The sequence below is a fragment of the Lethenteron reissneri genome, chromosome 46 (genome assembly GCF_015708825.2).
Source record: "Lethenteron reissneri isolate LAM-NWPU_2019-01 chromosome 46, ASM1570882v1, whole genome shotgun sequence".
Classification (NCBI taxonomy): Eukaryota; Metazoa; Chordata; class Hyperoartia; order Petromyzontiformes; family Petromyzontidae; genus Lethenteron; species Lethenteron reissneri.
In genome coordinates, this window is record NC_083824.1 from 11,081,602 (window position 1) to 11,100,312 (window position 18,711).

At 43.9% G+C, this 18,711-nt stretch overlaps 1 protein-coding gene across 4 annotated transcripts in view; it reads left to right on the forward strand.

The window, feature by feature from the left end:
- LOC133354255 (mothers against decapentaplegic homolog 4-like) overlaps positions 1 to 18,711 on the forward strand; it is a 31,177-nt gene that overhangs the window by 5,577 nt on the left and 6,889 nt on the right. The window contains exons 3-12 of one of the 4 annotated variants that reach the window (XM_061570954.1): positions 1,472 to 1,658; positions 2,873 to 2,902; positions 3,742 to 3,996; positions 7,992 to 8,108; positions 8,666 to 8,719; positions 9,954 to 10,067; positions 13,801 to 13,854; positions 14,987 to 15,173; positions 17,662 to 17,830; positions 17,965 to 18,103. In XM_061570954.1, coding sequence (XP_061426938.1) covers positions 1,472 to 1,658; positions 2,873 to 2,902; positions 3,742 to 3,996; positions 7,992 to 8,108; positions 8,666 to 8,719; positions 9,954 to 10,067; positions 13,801 to 13,854; positions 14,987 to 15,173; positions 17,662 to 17,830; positions 17,965 to 18,103 — 1,306 coding nt within the window. The remainder of the gene's footprint in view (positions 1 to 1,471; positions 1,659 to 2,872; positions 2,903 to 3,741; positions 3,997 to 7,991; positions 8,109 to 8,665; positions 8,720 to 9,953; positions 10,068 to 13,800; positions 13,855 to 14,986; positions 15,174 to 17,661; positions 17,831 to 17,964; positions 18,104 to 18,711) is intronic. The other 3 variants (XM_061570955.1, XM_061570956.1, XM_061570957.1) reach the window with 3 other exon arrangements.

Here is an 18,711-nt window from a genome sequence, read left to right on the forward strand (position 1 = left end):
CCTTGCAGTCACGAAAGCTTCAAATCTAGAATTAACTGGAGGGGCGCGGAGGTTTGTAAAGTATTCTGGGTATTTTTCCCTTTGATGATAGGTGGCCTTAACATCGTAACTTTAATCCATAATTCATGTCTGCAGATAATGTTATTTGAGGGGACCAGTTGATGTGATATTTTTTAAGATCTCCTAAGATCTATGATGGTTAAGTAGATTCATATTTCTGTTTTTTTTTCCTCTTCCAACGTTTATTTTACTTTCCCATCCAAAATCAGTGTTCAGCTTTGAATTTACCACTTTATTTCATTCAGCGTGATGGTGAACCATTTTAGACGCTTGTAATAAGTAAAACTATTCCTCCATTTCAATCATACATCCGCCGCCAGCGGTACCCAAGTAAACCGATTGTATTTAAGTGTTAGAAGTTCATGAGTTTTTGCTTAGAAGGCTCGTTGTGATTCTCACTTGTTTTGAATTGCCACGGTGTCTCTCGATGTGTCGGTGTTCACAGCAAAACTGTTTCAGCAAGCATTTTATTACTGATCAAGTATGCCACATATTTGCACAATTTTGTGATTTCATTCATGGCCATATAAATGATGTATTTTTAAGTAGGCAGATAATGCTTAACTATTAATCCTCAATTATATTTAAGTCAGTTGAACATCTACAATTAATTCTTAACCAATAGCTTATGGTTTAAGAATCCATAAACAGCATGGTACAGTACAGACATTGATTTTTCTGCAACTGCCCTCTGCTGACAATGTAGCTCTGCCACAGCCTATGGCGCCTTTTTATGCATGATGATTTACAATCTCCTTAGCTTTCAAGACCTGATGAGATCAGGCTATTTCTGGGTGGTTTAGTCTCAGGCAGTTAGCTATCTGCTGGTTACGAGGCTTATCATGTGTGCCTAAAGTAGCAGATGGACACGTGTGCGCGTTCGGTTTCATGTCACTTACATTTACCCTACCAGGGCATCTTTGTTCCTTGACACTCGGTGCATTGAGTGTGCAGTGCAGGGTTACCAGTCAATTGTCAGACCTTTGCATTTTCTGTGTTGCTGGTCATCCAGGAAATCATGTTGTGAGCAGAATGTTGAGCATGCCTTGATGAAGGCTTCATGGGAAAATACTTTCCAGTGTAAATTTCGATTTAAAGCTTTCGTGACTGCAGGGATTCATCTTCTTGGTTCTTTCGGTAAAGTCACATAGAAGGGAAATAATAAAATAATAAAAATGAAACATCATAAAAAATTATTTTATTATGTTTTATCATAAAAAGTATTTTATTATGTTTTATTTTTATTATTTTATTATTTCCCTTCTACGTGACTTTACCGAAAGAACCAAGAAGACTTTCCAGTGTGTTTTGTCACTTATTTTTTTCGTCCTTGAGCATTAAAACTTTTTTTATTTCGGTGTGTAGCAGTACGCACGGTCTTAATTATTGTGCCCTTTCTCTCCCGTTTCAGGTTGCCGGTCGAAAAGGCTTCCCACACGTGATCTATGCTCGCATCTGGAGGTGGCCTGATTTGCACAAGAATGAGCTGAAGCATCTCAAGTTCTGCCAGTACGCCTTTGACCTGAAGGCCGACAGCGTCTGCGTTAACCCGTACCACTACGAGCGGGTCGTGTCTCCCGGCCTAGGTACTGGCTTAGGTACTCTATCCTTTGTCACACATTCACAGACGCACGGTGTTTCATCCAGTTTTCTCCACATTTTTGTCGAACTAATAGAGCAGTGATCTCTTGGGATTAACCACGACTTTAGAACAATGTTAATTGTGTGAAGGATGTATGCATTTATGGTATACATTCATTGTTATCGGCCGTCTATACATTGCTGGGGGAAAGCCTCCGCAAGTTGCGAATTCATATAACTCCTGCACAGGAGCTTATTTCATCGCTTCATCTCCGGCGAAGTTCTCTCCCATGTCTGCCATTCAGTCCATGGTCTGACGATACACTAGAACGCCTTTAATATCTCATCTATGAATCTGTTTGCAGAGACCTATGGGTTTAAAATTAAATAGGCTAGTGTAACCCATGAAATCGTAAGCAAATATTTTAAATGCAGTGAAATGTTTTAATGGTTATTACCAACAAGTTCATTTTTTTATGGACTACATGAAACAATAGTTAGATTATAGAGTGTTTTCTTGTCGCACGTGTGAGTGTTCTTCCAGTGCTGCGATTTCCTCATTAATTGGCCGATAACATCTTAATATATAGAGTACCGCATAGCTTGGGCAATTGTTTGCGCTTCATCATGTGACTGCGTTCCTGCTTGCCTGTGTTTTGTCGCGCATCCGAGTCGCTTCGCGAGAGTAATCGATTAATGTGTGGTGTGTCAAAGGTTGAAATTTGTTTTGTATTGATTTGCACAATTACAGTCGAAAGTATGCAGAGTTCTAAAAAACTATATGTGATTACTGTAGCCACATATTGAAGCACCTTGATGGTACAGTTGTTAGTCTACTTGCCACGGAGCTAGATGTCGGGGAGTCAAAAGTTCTATACCCGCAGTAACCTCTTGAATTCCGCAGGGAATGAACTAGAGCATACTGCTGTAAAATGGGAAAAAAATATCCGGTGAAAATCATCATTCCACAGGGATTGGCCATTATGTCTTCAGTTTCAAATGACTGGTCTCCCATTTGAGAATTAGGTGTGATAGTAAATTATAAAGGCCATCTCTACACACTGTAAATACACCTACCCAGGCAACCGTAGATACATTGCTTTTTATTGGACGCAATCAACTCTCTCCTTATTAAAGGGCATTTTTGTTGTATTTTATCGCGCACTATTGTTTAATATTCTTGTGCTGTATTCTGACTTGTGTTTTACTGTCGATTGTGTTCTGTTCACAGACCTTGGACAACTAACACTTCATGGATCTCGTAAGTGTTGTCCTTGTCTGTTAAACTTTAAAATAGTTTAAGAATCGTGTTACCGATAACAACCCGCCCCTAACACCCAGCGCCATTCAATACATCGCTGCGATCTGTGGTCACGATTCCATTCGCAATATTATGTTTGTGTTGGTCTGGTTGTTACTTAGATTTTTTGTTTTTGTTTCATTGGTAAAGTTGTGCCCTCTCCATTAGCCCAAGTGCAACATGTAACAACATTTACTCTGCATTTCTGTATTCATACAAAATGCATGTATTTGAGTGTAAGAATGAAATGTAATCGGTCACTTGATGTATTGTTAAGTGCCCATCCTTTATTTCTACTAAATTACAATCAGGGCATCTGGATATTGGATCACCAGCTAATTGTGTTGTTAAATTCTTGTATAGGTAATCGCCAAATATCCCAGTGTGACACTTTGCTGAAAAAAGTATTGATACCCATTGATGGGTTTTTTTATCCAGACGAAATAAAGTAATTTTTACCAAAACTATATAAAACTTTTTATTTTACCAGGTAAGGCCCACTGAGCTAAATAGCTCTTTTTCACAAGCTAGCCGGCCGCAAATGATAGCTCAATTAAGTGGCTTATCACATGGACATTTACAGCAGCCAAATACTCTTAAACGCATGATTCTTAATGTGGAGGGAAAAACCGGAGGACCCGGAAAAATATCCACACGACCACGGGGAGAGAGATGCAAACTCCAAATATCCAGGCTTCAGGGGTCGGGTTCGAAGCCACGACCTCCCGCATACCAAGCGAGGGAGTTAACATCTCGCCGTCGTGGCGTTGATATTGTGTTGCCGTCCCCCACTCTTGCAGCACCGGGTGGGCGGCTGGTTAAGGAAGAGTTCATGCCGGAGTGTGTTCCCGTGGAGGGTCCCGGCCCCTCGCTGCACGTCCCCGACGGTCACTCGTCCATACAGATTATCCAGCACCAGCCGGGGGGGGGCACCCTGCCCGCGGGACCAGCCTCTGGGCCCCCCTCCTCTCAGCAACCCCCGGCAACCCCCTCCTCCTCGAGCGGGGAGCCGTCAACCTCCACATCTACCTCGGGATTCCCCGCTCTGCCTGCAGGTTTGGCCGCGGTCTCTTCACCCACGGGGCAGACTTTGACATGCGCAATAAAGGTCCTTTTGCAGTTGTCCTTCGGTTTTATCATTCAGGTCAAGCTTGGTCCGCTCCTGCATGCAAATTATCTATAAATGAGGAGGTGGCGGATGAAGAAAGAGAGGATCGTTAACCATTGATGGTTTACAACAAGGGTTGCAGACATCAGGATACAAGTTAGACTGCTTTCCTACCAACAATTCGGAGTATCAACTGAACGTGCGACCCCAACAAAATATTGTTTATGACGTAGTTACTTACCTGGGTTGTGTTCTCAACTGTTGGCTTCGTACAGTGTGAAAGAAGTTTCAATTCCATACCTCAACAGTAACAAGAATTTAAGATTTGTTTTTTATTTGGTCAAAGTAATTTCTTACTAAAATGAGATATCAGAACCAGCGGTGGAAGTTTCACATTCCTGTGATGGAGGCAAGGCTTTCCAGTGGACAGCCACTGTTGCCTTCCCAACAAAATGATAGACATTTAACGATTCTGGAGGGATGATGGGCTGAGTCAACACGCTAAACTAGGATTTGAATTCGCAGCCCTGAGCCGCTCTTCTGCTGAGACACCATAATGTGCTCTTTGAGACATCGCTACATTGCCGTATTAATACCTACGGGAATGATATAATTAGAGTGCTTCTATGACGTGGCTGATGTGGCGTTAAAGTTTTTGCTGTGTCATATGAAGCTTCACATTCAAGTTAGCCCTGGACACAGAGCGTCGGTGTGTAGCTACAACATGAGACCGTTTTAGATGTTAGTTGTATTATCCTTTAAACAACAAATATCACACTTGCTGGTGATTTCTGCGCAACAGTGGCTTGCTATTTGTGCGTGTGTTGTGTATATGCCTACGGGTGGTGGTTATTTTAACTGAGCGTTCTCTTGACACTCTTGACCATTATAGTCCAGAATGTGATGTGATAATGCACAATACGGTCTATCAGGATGTATCACACTGTTTGTTTTTTGAGGCAGCTGGGCCGGAATTTGTAAAAACGTAGCCCAATTTTCACCCAGGCAACTGGAGAGCACAGCCAAAGTGTTTCTGACGTAACATTAAAACAGAAACACATATTTAAGAATCACAGGTAAGAGGCAAACAAGATATACACTATGAAACAGGAACACAAATAAAACAAATATAAAAACGTTAAATCTTATTCATGGGTCTCATCCTATCCGAGACACTGTTCCAGGGCCCAACCAGGCTGTTTTTAGCGATGCACCCTCCGGAAAGAGGGGGCCGCGTGTGCAAAGAGCACAAAGCACCTTCCTCTAGTCCCACCGCTGCCCCCCCTTGGCTCACCTCCACCCCACCATGGCAGTGTGGCACCTCTCGCTTGCCCACTCCAGGGCCCTGCAGGGAACAGCAGATTACACACGGCCAACCGTGTTCATTCTGCTCGAGCTTGCTGAGGACAAACCTCGCTTTAAGCTTTTTTGCTCAAGTGTAGATTAAAAAAAAACTATTGATTGCATTTACTGACTCCTTTTTTGTATTTAATGACGTTAGATCCATATATTCTTATTAAAATGGTTATATTTGACAGATGAACATGTATTGACCATACCCTGTTAAATTAGTGAGCATTGCTTTATACTTAGGCCATTACTGTTTTAAGTGGTGTGCTTATCTCTGTGTCCGTTGGCATTTTATTGCCAGCTAAGTAGTTAATTGACTGTGGCACTTCTAATACTGCCAATTGATTGCCAGCTAATTGTTCCTAATGCACTTAAGTGGCAGGCAACATGCTGACATTTATTTTCTGGGTTCTCTGAGCAAAGTGAAGGCGAGGGCAGACTTCAGTATAGAACCAAATGGTGAGCGGTGTCTGTCCCCGCAGCGTGCTGAGAGTCTTCAGGACCTGACCTAAACGTGGGGGCTTATTGGCACAAAGCTCGAACCCCCTGGCTCCGATGTAGGGAACGCTTTTATCGTAGCTGCTGTGGAGAGGGTGTTATGCAATACAAGCTGCTGGGAAGAAATGTTTCAATTATCACAGCGGTTGTCAAGCGAGCCCAGAACACGAGTGAACGTACATTTAATAACATTTTAATGGTACTTCCTGAATATGAACGAACACAACATTTTGCATGCAAATCCATTTGTAGAGCACAATATTAATACGTTTTAGATCTGAATGATAGAATGTATTTACTACAAGGTTGTTAAAAATGCCAGGGTGAGAATGTTGAGGCTATCCTTTCGAGTGCTCACTTTGCCATTCTCCACCGATGTGATCCTGTTCACATCTGTCCTTCTCGTTTCATTTACCATGCATTACTGTATGACAATGGACACGATATATGTAATCATTCTATAGTGTTGATACTACATGTTTTCTAATTACATTCAGCTCCATGATTATCCTGAACTTTGTTTTATTATCTGGAAGGATGCTATATTAATTACAGTTGCTGATGATTGCAGGAGCTTATTAACAATTATAATTGGCTATAATGTTTATTAATGTATTTTAATGATATTGAATGAAGAAGCAATCCAATAAAATAACCGGGTGCTTTTATATCCATTAATACAAGTAATATTGATCTATGGCACGAGTTGAAAGCTGCTTCCGTAAATAAAAATCTGCTAATGTAATTATTCAAGCCATGCTTCTGGCTGCAGGGTTGTGGTGCAGCCATCATGCAAGAGGCCTTGAGTCCACTGCTAGATGAGGGCCTCCCAACACCGTGCGGCTCATGAAAGTTAACTTGACTTATGTCAGACGTGATCAGTGTGGGTTGCTTGAAGGTAGGAAGCATATACGTTGGAGCATAGTCCAGTACAAGCACATAATTACATTACTGCCCTCTGCTGACAAATTTGTCCCACAGCAAGCCTGCATCACCTGTTTTGTGCATGGTGGTCACAAATCCAAGCACAGTTCAGGCTCAAAACCGCTTAGCTTGCATGAGCTGACGAGATCGGTTGCATTCCGGTGGACATTCTTGTATGTAGCCATTACATTGGGGCTTTCCCCGCTGCTTGCCGGGCTCCATATACTAACGTGGAGCACATTGCAGCATTGTACGCTCACCGTCAACGTCGCCAGGGTCACGTGGGCTCTGACGTCGTGAACGTGAGCGAGAAAACTTCAGCGTAGCTGGGATGTCGCTAGCGGCGCTCTAGTGGTTCGTCTCGATTACGATTCAAACTGGGGTCAGACGGCCCAACATTCACGACACAATTGTGTATCTACAGAATGGGTGAACTATACTTGTCCTTTTTTTGGGTTGATCCTGTAATAATTAAAGTAGCAGTTCAGCATATTTGACAGCAGAATCTAAAATGTCCTCTACAGGTGCCAGGCCATCATCCTGATGACAATTCTTTACTGCTTTTTTTGTTCAGCTGCACATTGTTATTTTTGTTTCCCATTATCGTTAAATGACAACTAAACACATGTTAATAACACTGCTCTAAAATATATATAATAAGTGATGTGTTGGGCAATGTCCCTTCATCATAGCACATAGAAGCCAGAGATATATGTGCTATGAATAAAGGCCACCACTGCCAATGTCAGCAAATAATAATTTAATATATTGCTTCAACTGCTGTAACTGCATGTGCTGCTTCTGTTTAAATGTCATTCTTGCATAATGTTTTATTATGATTATTCATTCCCTGATACTGCCATGAGGATTGTTTGCTGCCATTTGCACATTTACATTTGATTGTAGTGATTAGGAATTAATCCATGTTTTTTTTTTATCTATGCAATTAAAAGTATTGCTACATTTTGGACTTGTCATTTGAACACACGAGCCGGTCAAGAATAATTGATATGAATGTTAGTCTTCTCTAGCTGATGTCTAAGTCACAGCAAGTGGATTTTGCATTTAACATACTGCACTGTGGTAAGGGCCTTTGTATTATAATGACATTTAACATAGTTGGCCATGGTCAAAGCAGACCTCTTAATTTTAAGTTAACATGCATTGCAGGCCAAAGTGGCTCATTACTGCCCTTGGTTCAGGGAGACAGGATCCTACCCATATCGAGCAGCCAGCAACAAGCCAACCAACCCAACGGATTTGCAGCTCAAACGCAGCCTTTCCACAGTGAGTGCATGGTTTTCATACACACCAGATGTTTGCACTTTGCGCTGGTTGCATAATTGGCATGTTTCTGCCCATTTTGAAGCAATGGCATTTAAATAATTTTTTGAATAATTTTCAGATAAACATTAATTACAGAAAAAAGTAAGGTGAGTCTGTTTAATGATAAACTCAAATACGCATCATCCGTTTTAAATGGCAAATTAATATTGTTGAAAGAAGGCAACCGTAGACCGTATTCAATTTCATTGAGTCACGATGAGGTTTTTACCCTGTTAAAGCAATGTTCACTGGGTACTCTGGTGTTCGAAGCTGTAGCTACCTATGAAGAAGTTATGCCCGAAAAGCACGGTTGATGAAACATTTTTTGAAAACTGATATTTAACACACTGCCTTGCGTCAATCTAAATTTTTATTTTTTTTTAAAGAAAATAAGATGTGCAGAACGAGGAACCGGCGCGCGGTAGCATTCATTTTCTTTTATTTTCACAATTATTAATTACCAATCGACCCTGATTAATTGCACATTAACGCTTAAGTCCTTTGGCTTGCTGTCTCAGAGGAGGAGGTAACCAACGTAAGCCCCAAAGCAGGAACTACACCGCCACCTGCCAGTGAGTCCTGTGCTTAAAGCTCCACTCTCTGTCTTCTTCTAATTTTATGGGCTTGCATGTAGCCACTTGTGCACCCCCCCCCCCCCCCCATTGCTTCTGTCAGTGCAGCCATTAACCCCATTGCTGTCATGCAGGTTTCACCATTGGGTCCAAGAAAAACACAATAGGAGCATAAATAACGGTCACGTTACTGCTGGTGAATTGCCGGTTACCATCTGTTTAAACGCGTTGAACTAAAAATCGGAGGAGATTCCTGCTGGGTATGCAGACTCGAACCCCTTTTCCACTGTACAACCGAGCCACGTTGGGGCTGTGCCGAGCCAGCTCAGCTCGGCTACGGAGGCGGCGCCAGGTAGTGTTTTCCCAGTGCAGAAGCCAAGCCGTGCCTTTGCCGACACACGCAATGAGTGAGGTTACGTGGGACACACGTAGGTTATGGGTGACGTGTTCACGTTGTGTACCAACTGATGTTACGCACAATGAACACGTCACTAGCCTTGGCTGCTTAACCCTTAGCCAAATGTCTACTGGACATCTGTGAAAAAGATCTTCATTGCTCATCGGATTCCTCCAGTATGAATAAATATTATGATTCTGAGATACAGATGTCTTGTTTTGACCATTGTATCTCATCAGGGTTTGGTTCCAACTCAGCCACCATGGTGACCGCACACTTTCTCGGCTCGGATGCACGAGTGGAAAAGTGGTACCGAAGGCCATGTCCACAGAAGCACGTGTCTGCTTGCTCGATAAATGCAACATTCTCCCATTGTGTGCTTGTTTTTCCCCATCGACAAACTCGGACACTTTAGGTGTGTGGTTCCCTTTGGCTATATCTCTATGCAGGTTCAGAAAACCAATCGTCAAATAATGGTGGGAAGAAAATAGAACTTCAAAAGTGCAGCGCTTTATAGGATGTGGCATGTTACCATCATTGTACAGTGATTATTGTTGTCATTCCCACTCTCCTTTATAGACAATATGGCATGTGCTAACACGTTATAATTGTCATTGAGAGAGATGCATTTCCACGGCTATGGTAGGAAAATATCCATGGGCAATCCTTCAGATCCAGAGGTCTCCAATGGGGGCTGGCTTTGATTTAAAATCTGTGCGATATTTAGGCGGTATTGTTGCAAACGTTTTGCATTGTGTGTTAGAATCTGTCGCACCACGTTTGGAAGTAGCGGTGCGCTTTTTGTCACATTTCCCGCGTGTGCGTATCTTGCTGCAGGTAGCGTCACAAACTGGACGGGCAGCAGCACAGCCACCTACACCCCGTCGATGGTCCACCACCAGAACGGGCCCTTGCAGCACCACCCTCCCCTGCACCACCCCAACCACTACTGTGAGTGTCACCCATCCCACACGGTGGACTCTGGCTGTGTGCATAATCGACCCTCGGAGGCTCACTGTACCGACGTCGTGAAATGTTCTTCTTGGTTCTTTCGGTAAAGTCACGTAGAATGTAAATAATAAAATAATAAAAATAAAACATAAAATAATTCTCACGACGTTTCGGCCACAACGCAAGCAGCCGTCCTCAGGTGGAGAACAGGTCTGTTGAGAAGACAGAGTCTGAATGACACACCCCATTCAGACTCTGTCTTCTCGACAGACCTGTTCTCCACCTCCACCTGAGGACGGCTGCTTGCGTTGTGGCTGAAACATCGTGAGAATTATTTGATTATGTTTTATTTTTATTATTTTATTATTTCTATTCTACGTGACTTTACCGAAAGAACCAAGAAGATGAATCCCTGCAGTCACGAAAGCCTTAAATTGTCGTTAAATGTGTTTCGTATTTTAATAAGGAAACCCCATTTTTAAATTGCATATTGCCTTACCTGTACTAAGGGCATGTCAATTGCCTCGTGCTCATTTTAACAGGAACAAAAAACTATTAAATTTGTGTTTTGCCTTTGGAGGATTTTATGGCAGGACACGGTAAGCAACTTGAAAGTTTATGAATGGTACAAATCGGAATAAAAAAACATTTGACCCAACAAGAGGAGGTTGCAATGGCTAGGTGCACCTACGCTGGATTGGCAGGTTCCCAAGACAGGCATTTGAGTGGTGCACAGAGGTGATTACCACAGGGAAAACTTAAAGCCAGGCAAGTGTATGTCATAATGATGCGTGACATACGCTATGTCACGCATCATTACGCTCCATTTTGGAAGCCTCGGTTATATGCGAGTTACTTTATGAATTGTGCGGCGTGGCTAGAGAGAGTTAAAGATGTCAAATTACGTTTGAAATATTGCACATTTTTATTGTGTTAACACTGTTAAAATTGTAATATGCAAATTACATTATTTTCCCTTCATTTATGTTTTAAAGAGATCTGTAAACACCATATCTGGATTAAAAGCATATACGTTTTTTAATAAACTAATACCTTTTTTTGGTATATTTAATATCTAACATTCAGTGTATGCATTTAGGCGAGATTCGGCACGTATATATCAATGCAGTAATCGGTGCCAAACACAATAGCCAATATTTAAATTGAATGAATGTCCACCATCAGTTTAAAAAAGCACAGAGATCTGCTTGCCATGGCACACGCAGGGGTGTTCAGGTTCAATGATGGTGGATAAGAGTAGTCCGCTGTTGTTAGTCCGCTGCTGTTAGTGACGCATTGTGGCTTTAGGAAAACCAAAAATCATCTGGCAATTCAATAATGGATGATCAGAGTCTCGTGCACAGCCTTTGTTACAAACCATTAACATAACTGTATAGAATTGCAATACATCAAATTATGAGAGTAAATTGTGAATCTGTGGTGGCGTCAACCCTTAGAAAATAATGTAATAACTTATTTTTTTAAATAAAGATTACTATCAAAACACCTTGTGACATCCTACATGTAAAGGATTTCAACATAGTTGGCTGTAATTGCATTGATTCTTTTGTTTTACTTTACAGAATTTCAATGATTGTTTTTTGTTCAGAGCCAAAGGCATTATTTTACGTCGTGCATTGTAATTCAAGTGTTTACCATTCCCCGGCGCTCTCCGGAAAAACACGCCGTTGAACATCGTGTTCCGTTTGGGAGCGCTCCCTTTTGTCGGATGACACATCTCGGCAGACGAAACTCAAGCGACCCCTTTTTGACTAAAACCCGAGCGAGGACGTGCCGTGCGCTCGTGCGGCTGTGTACCGCTCGCTCGCGCACCCGATTGGCGGCGGCGGCGGCGGCGGTGAAGAGACGGCAGTGTGGCGGCTGGGGACGGCCGGGCTAAGCGCAAGTGGGGGGCGGTTCATTTGTGTTCACATCGGGGGACCTGACCTGTATTGAACTGCTCTGCCAAATAGGAAATAACAATAGCCCAAGGCTTTATGCAGACCTTCATTCTTGTGTGAATAGGACGCCAAATGTCTGCTGCAGATGCTTTCTGCGTAATGGGATGGAAGTGGCATCAAGCGCTGTTTGTTTCTGGACTGTGGGCTGCGAATGCAACGCGTGCTTACGAGGGCTGGCTTTGGCAATTGTTTGTTATTTGAGTTTTTTTGCAGTGCAGCATCTTTGCAGTTAATTTTACTGATTTACAGGCATTGCATTTTGCTATTCATGAACCAACTGCTGTCAACAACAATACCATGGCAACAGTAGTGCGGGTATTGTAAAAATAGAAATCTAAGCACAGCGATCGTACAGATCAGGATGTATTCAACGTATTAAACCTGACCTTAAATTGCCAATTTATGAAAAGCAGAAAAGAATGAATAACTTAACGGTGGGTTTCTCGTTTGGGTTTCCTCTTCTCCGACTCCTCCCTCCATTATCCAGAAAGACTCGTGGCCTAGTGCCGGAGTAGAAGGAGTCTGATCAAACGTAATAATGACAAGCTTGACGGGAGAGAACAAACACACCTGATGTCTGCGAAACTAAAGGAGGTGGCAGGAATATCTTGAGACGAGAAACAAGCTAAGGGAAAATAAAGGCGAAGAATGGGGAGATATTGACAGAGCCAGAGGAGATTCGATGTAGATTGAAGGGGAGTGCATTGAGACACGTTACGATAAGGAAGGCCAAGCTTGGAGGTTTAGAGGAAGATATAGAAGCTGATACAAACGGGCCTGACACTTTAGACAGCCAAACAACAGCAACCATAAGGACAATAAGAAACAGCAAGGCAGAGTATATAGATGGGGTAGCTGTAGAGTCTCTGAAAATCCTTGGAACAAGGCAACAAAATGACTCATTGGCATCTGCAAAAGCATGTACGAGCAAGTTGAATGATCAGAACATTTTACAAAAAAGAGTCATGGTGCTATTGGAAGAGAATCCGAATGCATTGGAGTCTGCCGCCCACATTAAATTTGCTTTGTTCCACATCAACCCTCTTCCTCTATTGATCCTGTCTCTCTGTATAATTCACAGAGAGACGAATAATTCGACTCCTGCACGATTCTCAGCCATCTCTTTCGTTACCATAATTATTGCAATTAACTCAAACGTGTCTGCTGCTTTTAGGACATTTGCACTTGATTGATTGAATGCATGAAAATGCACTTCTCCCTCCTATTCTCACCTCGCTGATGCCAACGATGTCTCAGCTTATTTCCGAGTTCATGCTCCAGTTCGTCGAGATTTTATTCTTTCAGATAGAGCCCCGTGGGTCGTACGTCGCAATTTCGTCAACTCGACGTGTCCCTTTCGCACCCAGCGGGTTCCTTTACACTCGACGAGTGTGCAAACGTTTAAAATTATCTACCGCCTCTTATGATTGCACGGTGGATTGCTTCACTATTCTGGCAAATCGCCCGATGATGCTGGATGTAATTACCAGCGAAACGTCGTACTACTCAAGTTGTAAATGTTGTCGATTTACTCTCAAACACTCCGGTGGGCTGAAGTAGTAACTAATTGGCGCGTTGTTTATGTGACAAACCTTACTGGCTGTGTCGGGTGGTGGAGGATTACGACACATTTATACTTACGCGATCTAACCCAGACACCTTTTTTATAAATAATATTGGTCGTGAAAGCCTGCGTGTTGAACGGTGTGTACGTGTGTTTTTACGAGGAGTCGAGGTGCCTAAACGTGTTTGTCTGGAACCTTTAATTTCAGGGCCGTCTCATCACAACGAGCTCACCTTCCAGCCGCCAATCTCTGCACACCCGGGTGAGGGGCTTGTACCTGCATCTATACATCGATTGATACGTTGCGACGAGGGCCTTCTTAATCCCTATCGTAAAAACCACATGGGAGCCCTTGTTGCAAGCGTTGTGCGGTGTGAAGCCGTTCCGTTGCTTTGCCTTGGCGAGGGTTTGGCGCTGTGTCTGTTTTACAAGCAACGGTCCAGGAAATTACAAATAATAAATGCTTATGGAAATTCATGTTTATACAGTTTTTTTATAAATGTATAAATATTACAGACACATCCAGCAGTCGCGTCTGGTGAGGTACGGTCTGGGTACTTCGACCTCTTCCAAGACATCTGACCAGTGTGGAAGAGTAGGCCAAATACCCTCCTAGTTGGCGGCAGAGGGGGGCCATCCCGCCAGCATTGGCGTCAAAAATCGAGCACAGGGCTTCACCTTTACAGACATTCGGTGTCACTTTTTGATTACAATCAATTGAACGTGTTGTTGCTGTTATTCTGCTTAAAGTTCGTGGACACTCAAAAGATTCCCAGTTTGAATGATTGAATGCATGAAAATGTCATCCCGACCGGGCTTAAATTTAGTAAATATATACAGATGGGAGGGGGAGTTGCCATGCCCTTACCCTGTGAAAGGTCACAGGTACGACACAGCGCTGGGTGCATTGATGCAAAAAACGAACAGAGCACAGTAACTTCGTGTTTGCGAGATGCTCAATTGATGGCTATGTTTGGCTATTTCACCGTGAAGGCACATGGGGGAGTGAGGGTGAGCACTGCTCCGCTGCAGGCTGGATTTGTGCAGCTGCAGCCTGGAATTGTGCAGATTGTGCAGGCCCGAGGTTATCCACACACGTCCAGGCATCATACGGTGCATGAGGTGTGACACATAACACCGTGCCAAGGGGGTCCGGTGTGAACATCGCCCACTGGGTATTTTGCAGTACCGGATGTGGATTCTGAGTTATCCCGTCGCGTGTGGGTTTTTGTCAGGCGGCCAAGGACATAGCAGAACAGCCCAAACGGGACTCTTTGAGGTGTCCCTTGACTAAACAAATGACCCGCCACCGATCTCAATTGGAAGTTACCTTGCATGCATTTGAACTCTGTGCAACGTCAAGCCCGTGTATTGTTTGCATTGAACACCTTCAGCGGGGCCAGAGTTCTGGTGTTCCATCGCCTACTTTGAAATGGACGTGCAAGTGGGGGAGACCTTCAAGGTGCCCTCCAGCTGCCCCGTGGTGACGGTGGACGGCTACGTGGACCCGTCGGGAGGAGACCGCTTCTGCCTGGGCCAGCTGTCCAACGTCCACCGTACCGATGCCAGCGAGAGAGCGAGGTGAGCATGCGTGCGTGCGTTCACCTGTGCTCTGCCGCTGCCATGGCGAATGGTTATAGGGAAACCGCTGCTTGTATTACCGGTGATGTCAGAGCCAGGGAAATAAAACGTATATACCGGTGGATTAAAACTTTCGTTGTTAAAAAAGAAAAATCCTCTGTTGGTGAGAGCTATTCTCTCTACCCTTGGAGGATTTGAACTCGCAACTTGTGTGTGGCTCTACCAGCATTGCCTCCTCGCCAGATAAACACTCCCGTGAGCCATGAAAGTCAGGTTGTAATCACATGTTGACAAATATTTTTCAACGAAACTAACAGCCCACACATTATTTCTTGGTTCTTTCGGTAAAGTCACGTAGAAGGGAAATAATTAAATAATAAAGATGAAACAATACAATAAAATTCTCACAACGTTTCGGCCACAACGCAAGCAGGACGCTCTCTTTCCGACAGCTCTGTTTCTTCACCTGAGGACGGCTGCTTGAGTTGTGGCTGAAACGTCGTGAGAATTGTATTTTATTATGTTATATTTTTATTATTTTATTATTGCCCTTCTATGTGACTTTACCGAAAGAACCAAGAATATGAATCCCTGCAGTCATGAAAGCTTTAAATCGAAAACCCACACATTCTTTCGACTCCTCCCTCCCCCGTCAGCCAACGAGCCAGCCACACTTTTTTCTCATTGCGTATGATATAATAGTATAGCATATCCCACGCATTTGCTAGGAATACATGGCCAGGGTGGAGTATGGGTGGGGGGGGGCGTCTGCATGAACCCTGCCCCTACGCTGTGGGATGCGGGTGACCTCATCACGTGGACGTGCGTGGTATGCATGAAAGTTTAACTTCTTTCGCACCGTACGTAGCCATCCGTGCTAATCGGTTGCGGGAGAAGGTGCGGGGGAAGGACAACAAACTAAACATGAAAAGCAGTTCTAAAGAACTGCTAAGGAAACTACTTGTTGCGGTGATGTCACCACCGCACATGCGCGCTCATCTGTCCGCAAGTCAGGCAGCCAGGAAGCCAGTCAGCCAGCAAAACTACTTTCTAAAATATTATGATTAGAATTATTCGTTTCTTTTAATCCCCATATTTAAATGTCCTAAACACAAACCTAACCAACTAGATGAAGAGGTGAATCCTCTGATATAACCCAGACACGCACCCCCTATTGTGGCCTCCCTCCCCTACTCTACCCTTCCCCTAACCCAGGGGTGGGGAAACTTTTTTCTGCCAAGGGCCATTTGGATATTTATAACATCATTCACGGGCCATACTAAATTATCAACTAAAAAATTAGCCTGTTATATTTGGTCAAACATTTAATTAACTCACCCCTAATGTGATGGCTGGAACTGCTTCTCTTTGGTGAGGCGTGTGATGTTAGCTGGTATTGATGATGTTGCTACTCGCAACTGATTTTCCAGGTTTGCTCCTAGATTTATTGAATTTCGAGTCCCGCCTGCGGTTGCCTTGGCAGGGCCAGACCAAATAATTTCGCGGGCCTTATATGGGAATATTGTTACTCATAAAGGAAGGCCCTCTCTTTTTTTCCCCGGTGTCACCGGTTATGGAATGTTCTCTTGTATTGATTTTCTTATTTTCTTGAATGAACGAGATGAGCACGTTAATCTTCTCGACTAGATTGGCTTAAAGTTTTGGGTTACAGAAGAGAAAGCTTACGAAAATCAAACATTTGATACCAGTTAAGTTTGCAAAGACACTTTTTTTCAGATGGAGTTAAATATAATTAAGATCAAAGATTTGTCAGTAGTAACCAAGAGTGACTTGGAGACCTGCTAATTATCACAGTGTACTCTAAACCTTTGTAATTGTTCATCCGACACCATCATAACACAAACCTCTCATGTAACGTACTGAAAACGCCCATGGCCTTTGAAGAATGTACACATTTTGATTGTAACGCCTCGACATTTTACGTGGCAGAATAATTTACCAGAGAGATTGATGTGATAACAAGGGATTACGATTATTATTGTAATTATTACAATTATTTACACCCAGGACAGCTTCACTTAATCTCAGTTGGAGCCAACGATTGCTATTTATATTTGTAATTTATTGGTCATTTTTCTAATTTGGGAATATTTGGACCTTGACACTGGCACGCGACGGCCTCCTGTTTCGGATCTCTCCTCGTCTGGTTCGAACCGCGAACCTCTCAACGGCGAACACGCTGCCGCTGTGCCACGTCACCGCGCCATGAGATCGTAGTTGCTATGGGCACATTGCCTATGACACCCTGGGCTATGTATTGAGCGATATAAAACGCACCATTGAAAAAAAATTCGGCTTTGCCTTCTTCCGAATGCTTTCTGTTATCTGCTTATATGTGGATGATGGGAAGAACTTAGCCTCAGCCGCCATAAATAAACGAGAGGCCCACAGATCAGATGATGTTTCACTGCTTGCACAGAGCGGATGCATTTGGTTTGCGTACAAACTGACGGGGTGACGCTGGCAGGTTGCACATCGGCAAGGGCGTTCAGCTGGAGTGCCGCGGCGAGGGCGACGTGTGGGTGCGCTGCCTCAGCGATCACGCCGTCTTCGTGCAGAGCTACTACCTGGACCGCGAGGCAGGCCGCGCGCCGGGAGACGCGGTGCACAAGATTTACCCCGGCGCCTACATCAAGGTACCACGGCGGGCGTGACGCGTCACCTTAACTCCTCTATCGAAGGCTGAAACGGGAGGACCTGTTCGCAATTCTGGCATCGCCCGCTGCGTGCGAGCGTTTCCGTGTCTTGGACGTTCCGCTGTGCCCGCCAGGTGTTCGACCTTCGCCAGTGCCACCGGCAGATGCAGCAGCAGGCGGCCACGGCGCAGGCGGCTGCAGCGGCGCAGGCTGCGGCGGTGGCCGGAAACATCCCCGGGCCGGGCTCCGTTGGGGGCATCGCTCCTGCCATCAGTAAGCGGCAGCTGCCATCTTCGTTGGCAACGCAGCATTGTCTATGCGAACGTTGGTGGTAGTAGAGATGACTACCTCGCCTGGTATACAGGAGGTCGTGGGTTCGATCCCGACCCTGACACCCGCATATTTCCAGTTTGCATGTCTCTCTTTCTCTGTAGTCGCTTGGATTTTTCTCAGGGTCCTCTGGGTTTTCCCCTCTACATTTAGAAATGTCTGCATGATATGCCACTTTGTTGAGCTATCATTTGTGGCCAATTTGCTTTTGAAAAAAGGAATATAGCTCAGTGAGCCTTACCCGGTAAAACAAAGTTATAGCAGAAATAGCCTTTTTGTTGTTACACGTTATGCTCGTATGCATTCGTGTACAGTACACAGACAGGTGTGGGAAGCTACTCATCTGGTCGGCGTCCTAAACCATGGTGAAAATCCCACTGCCATCTCCGAAAAATTTAATAAAGTCCCTTGCTAAAAAAATAACTTGGAGAGATGATGGGTCCAATAAACTCACGATTATGAGCTTCAAACTCCATTCGGGAAGGGATAGTGGGTGACTTGGTGGACCATCATTATTCTGGGGACAATAAAATGAGTACCACTTTGTTGGA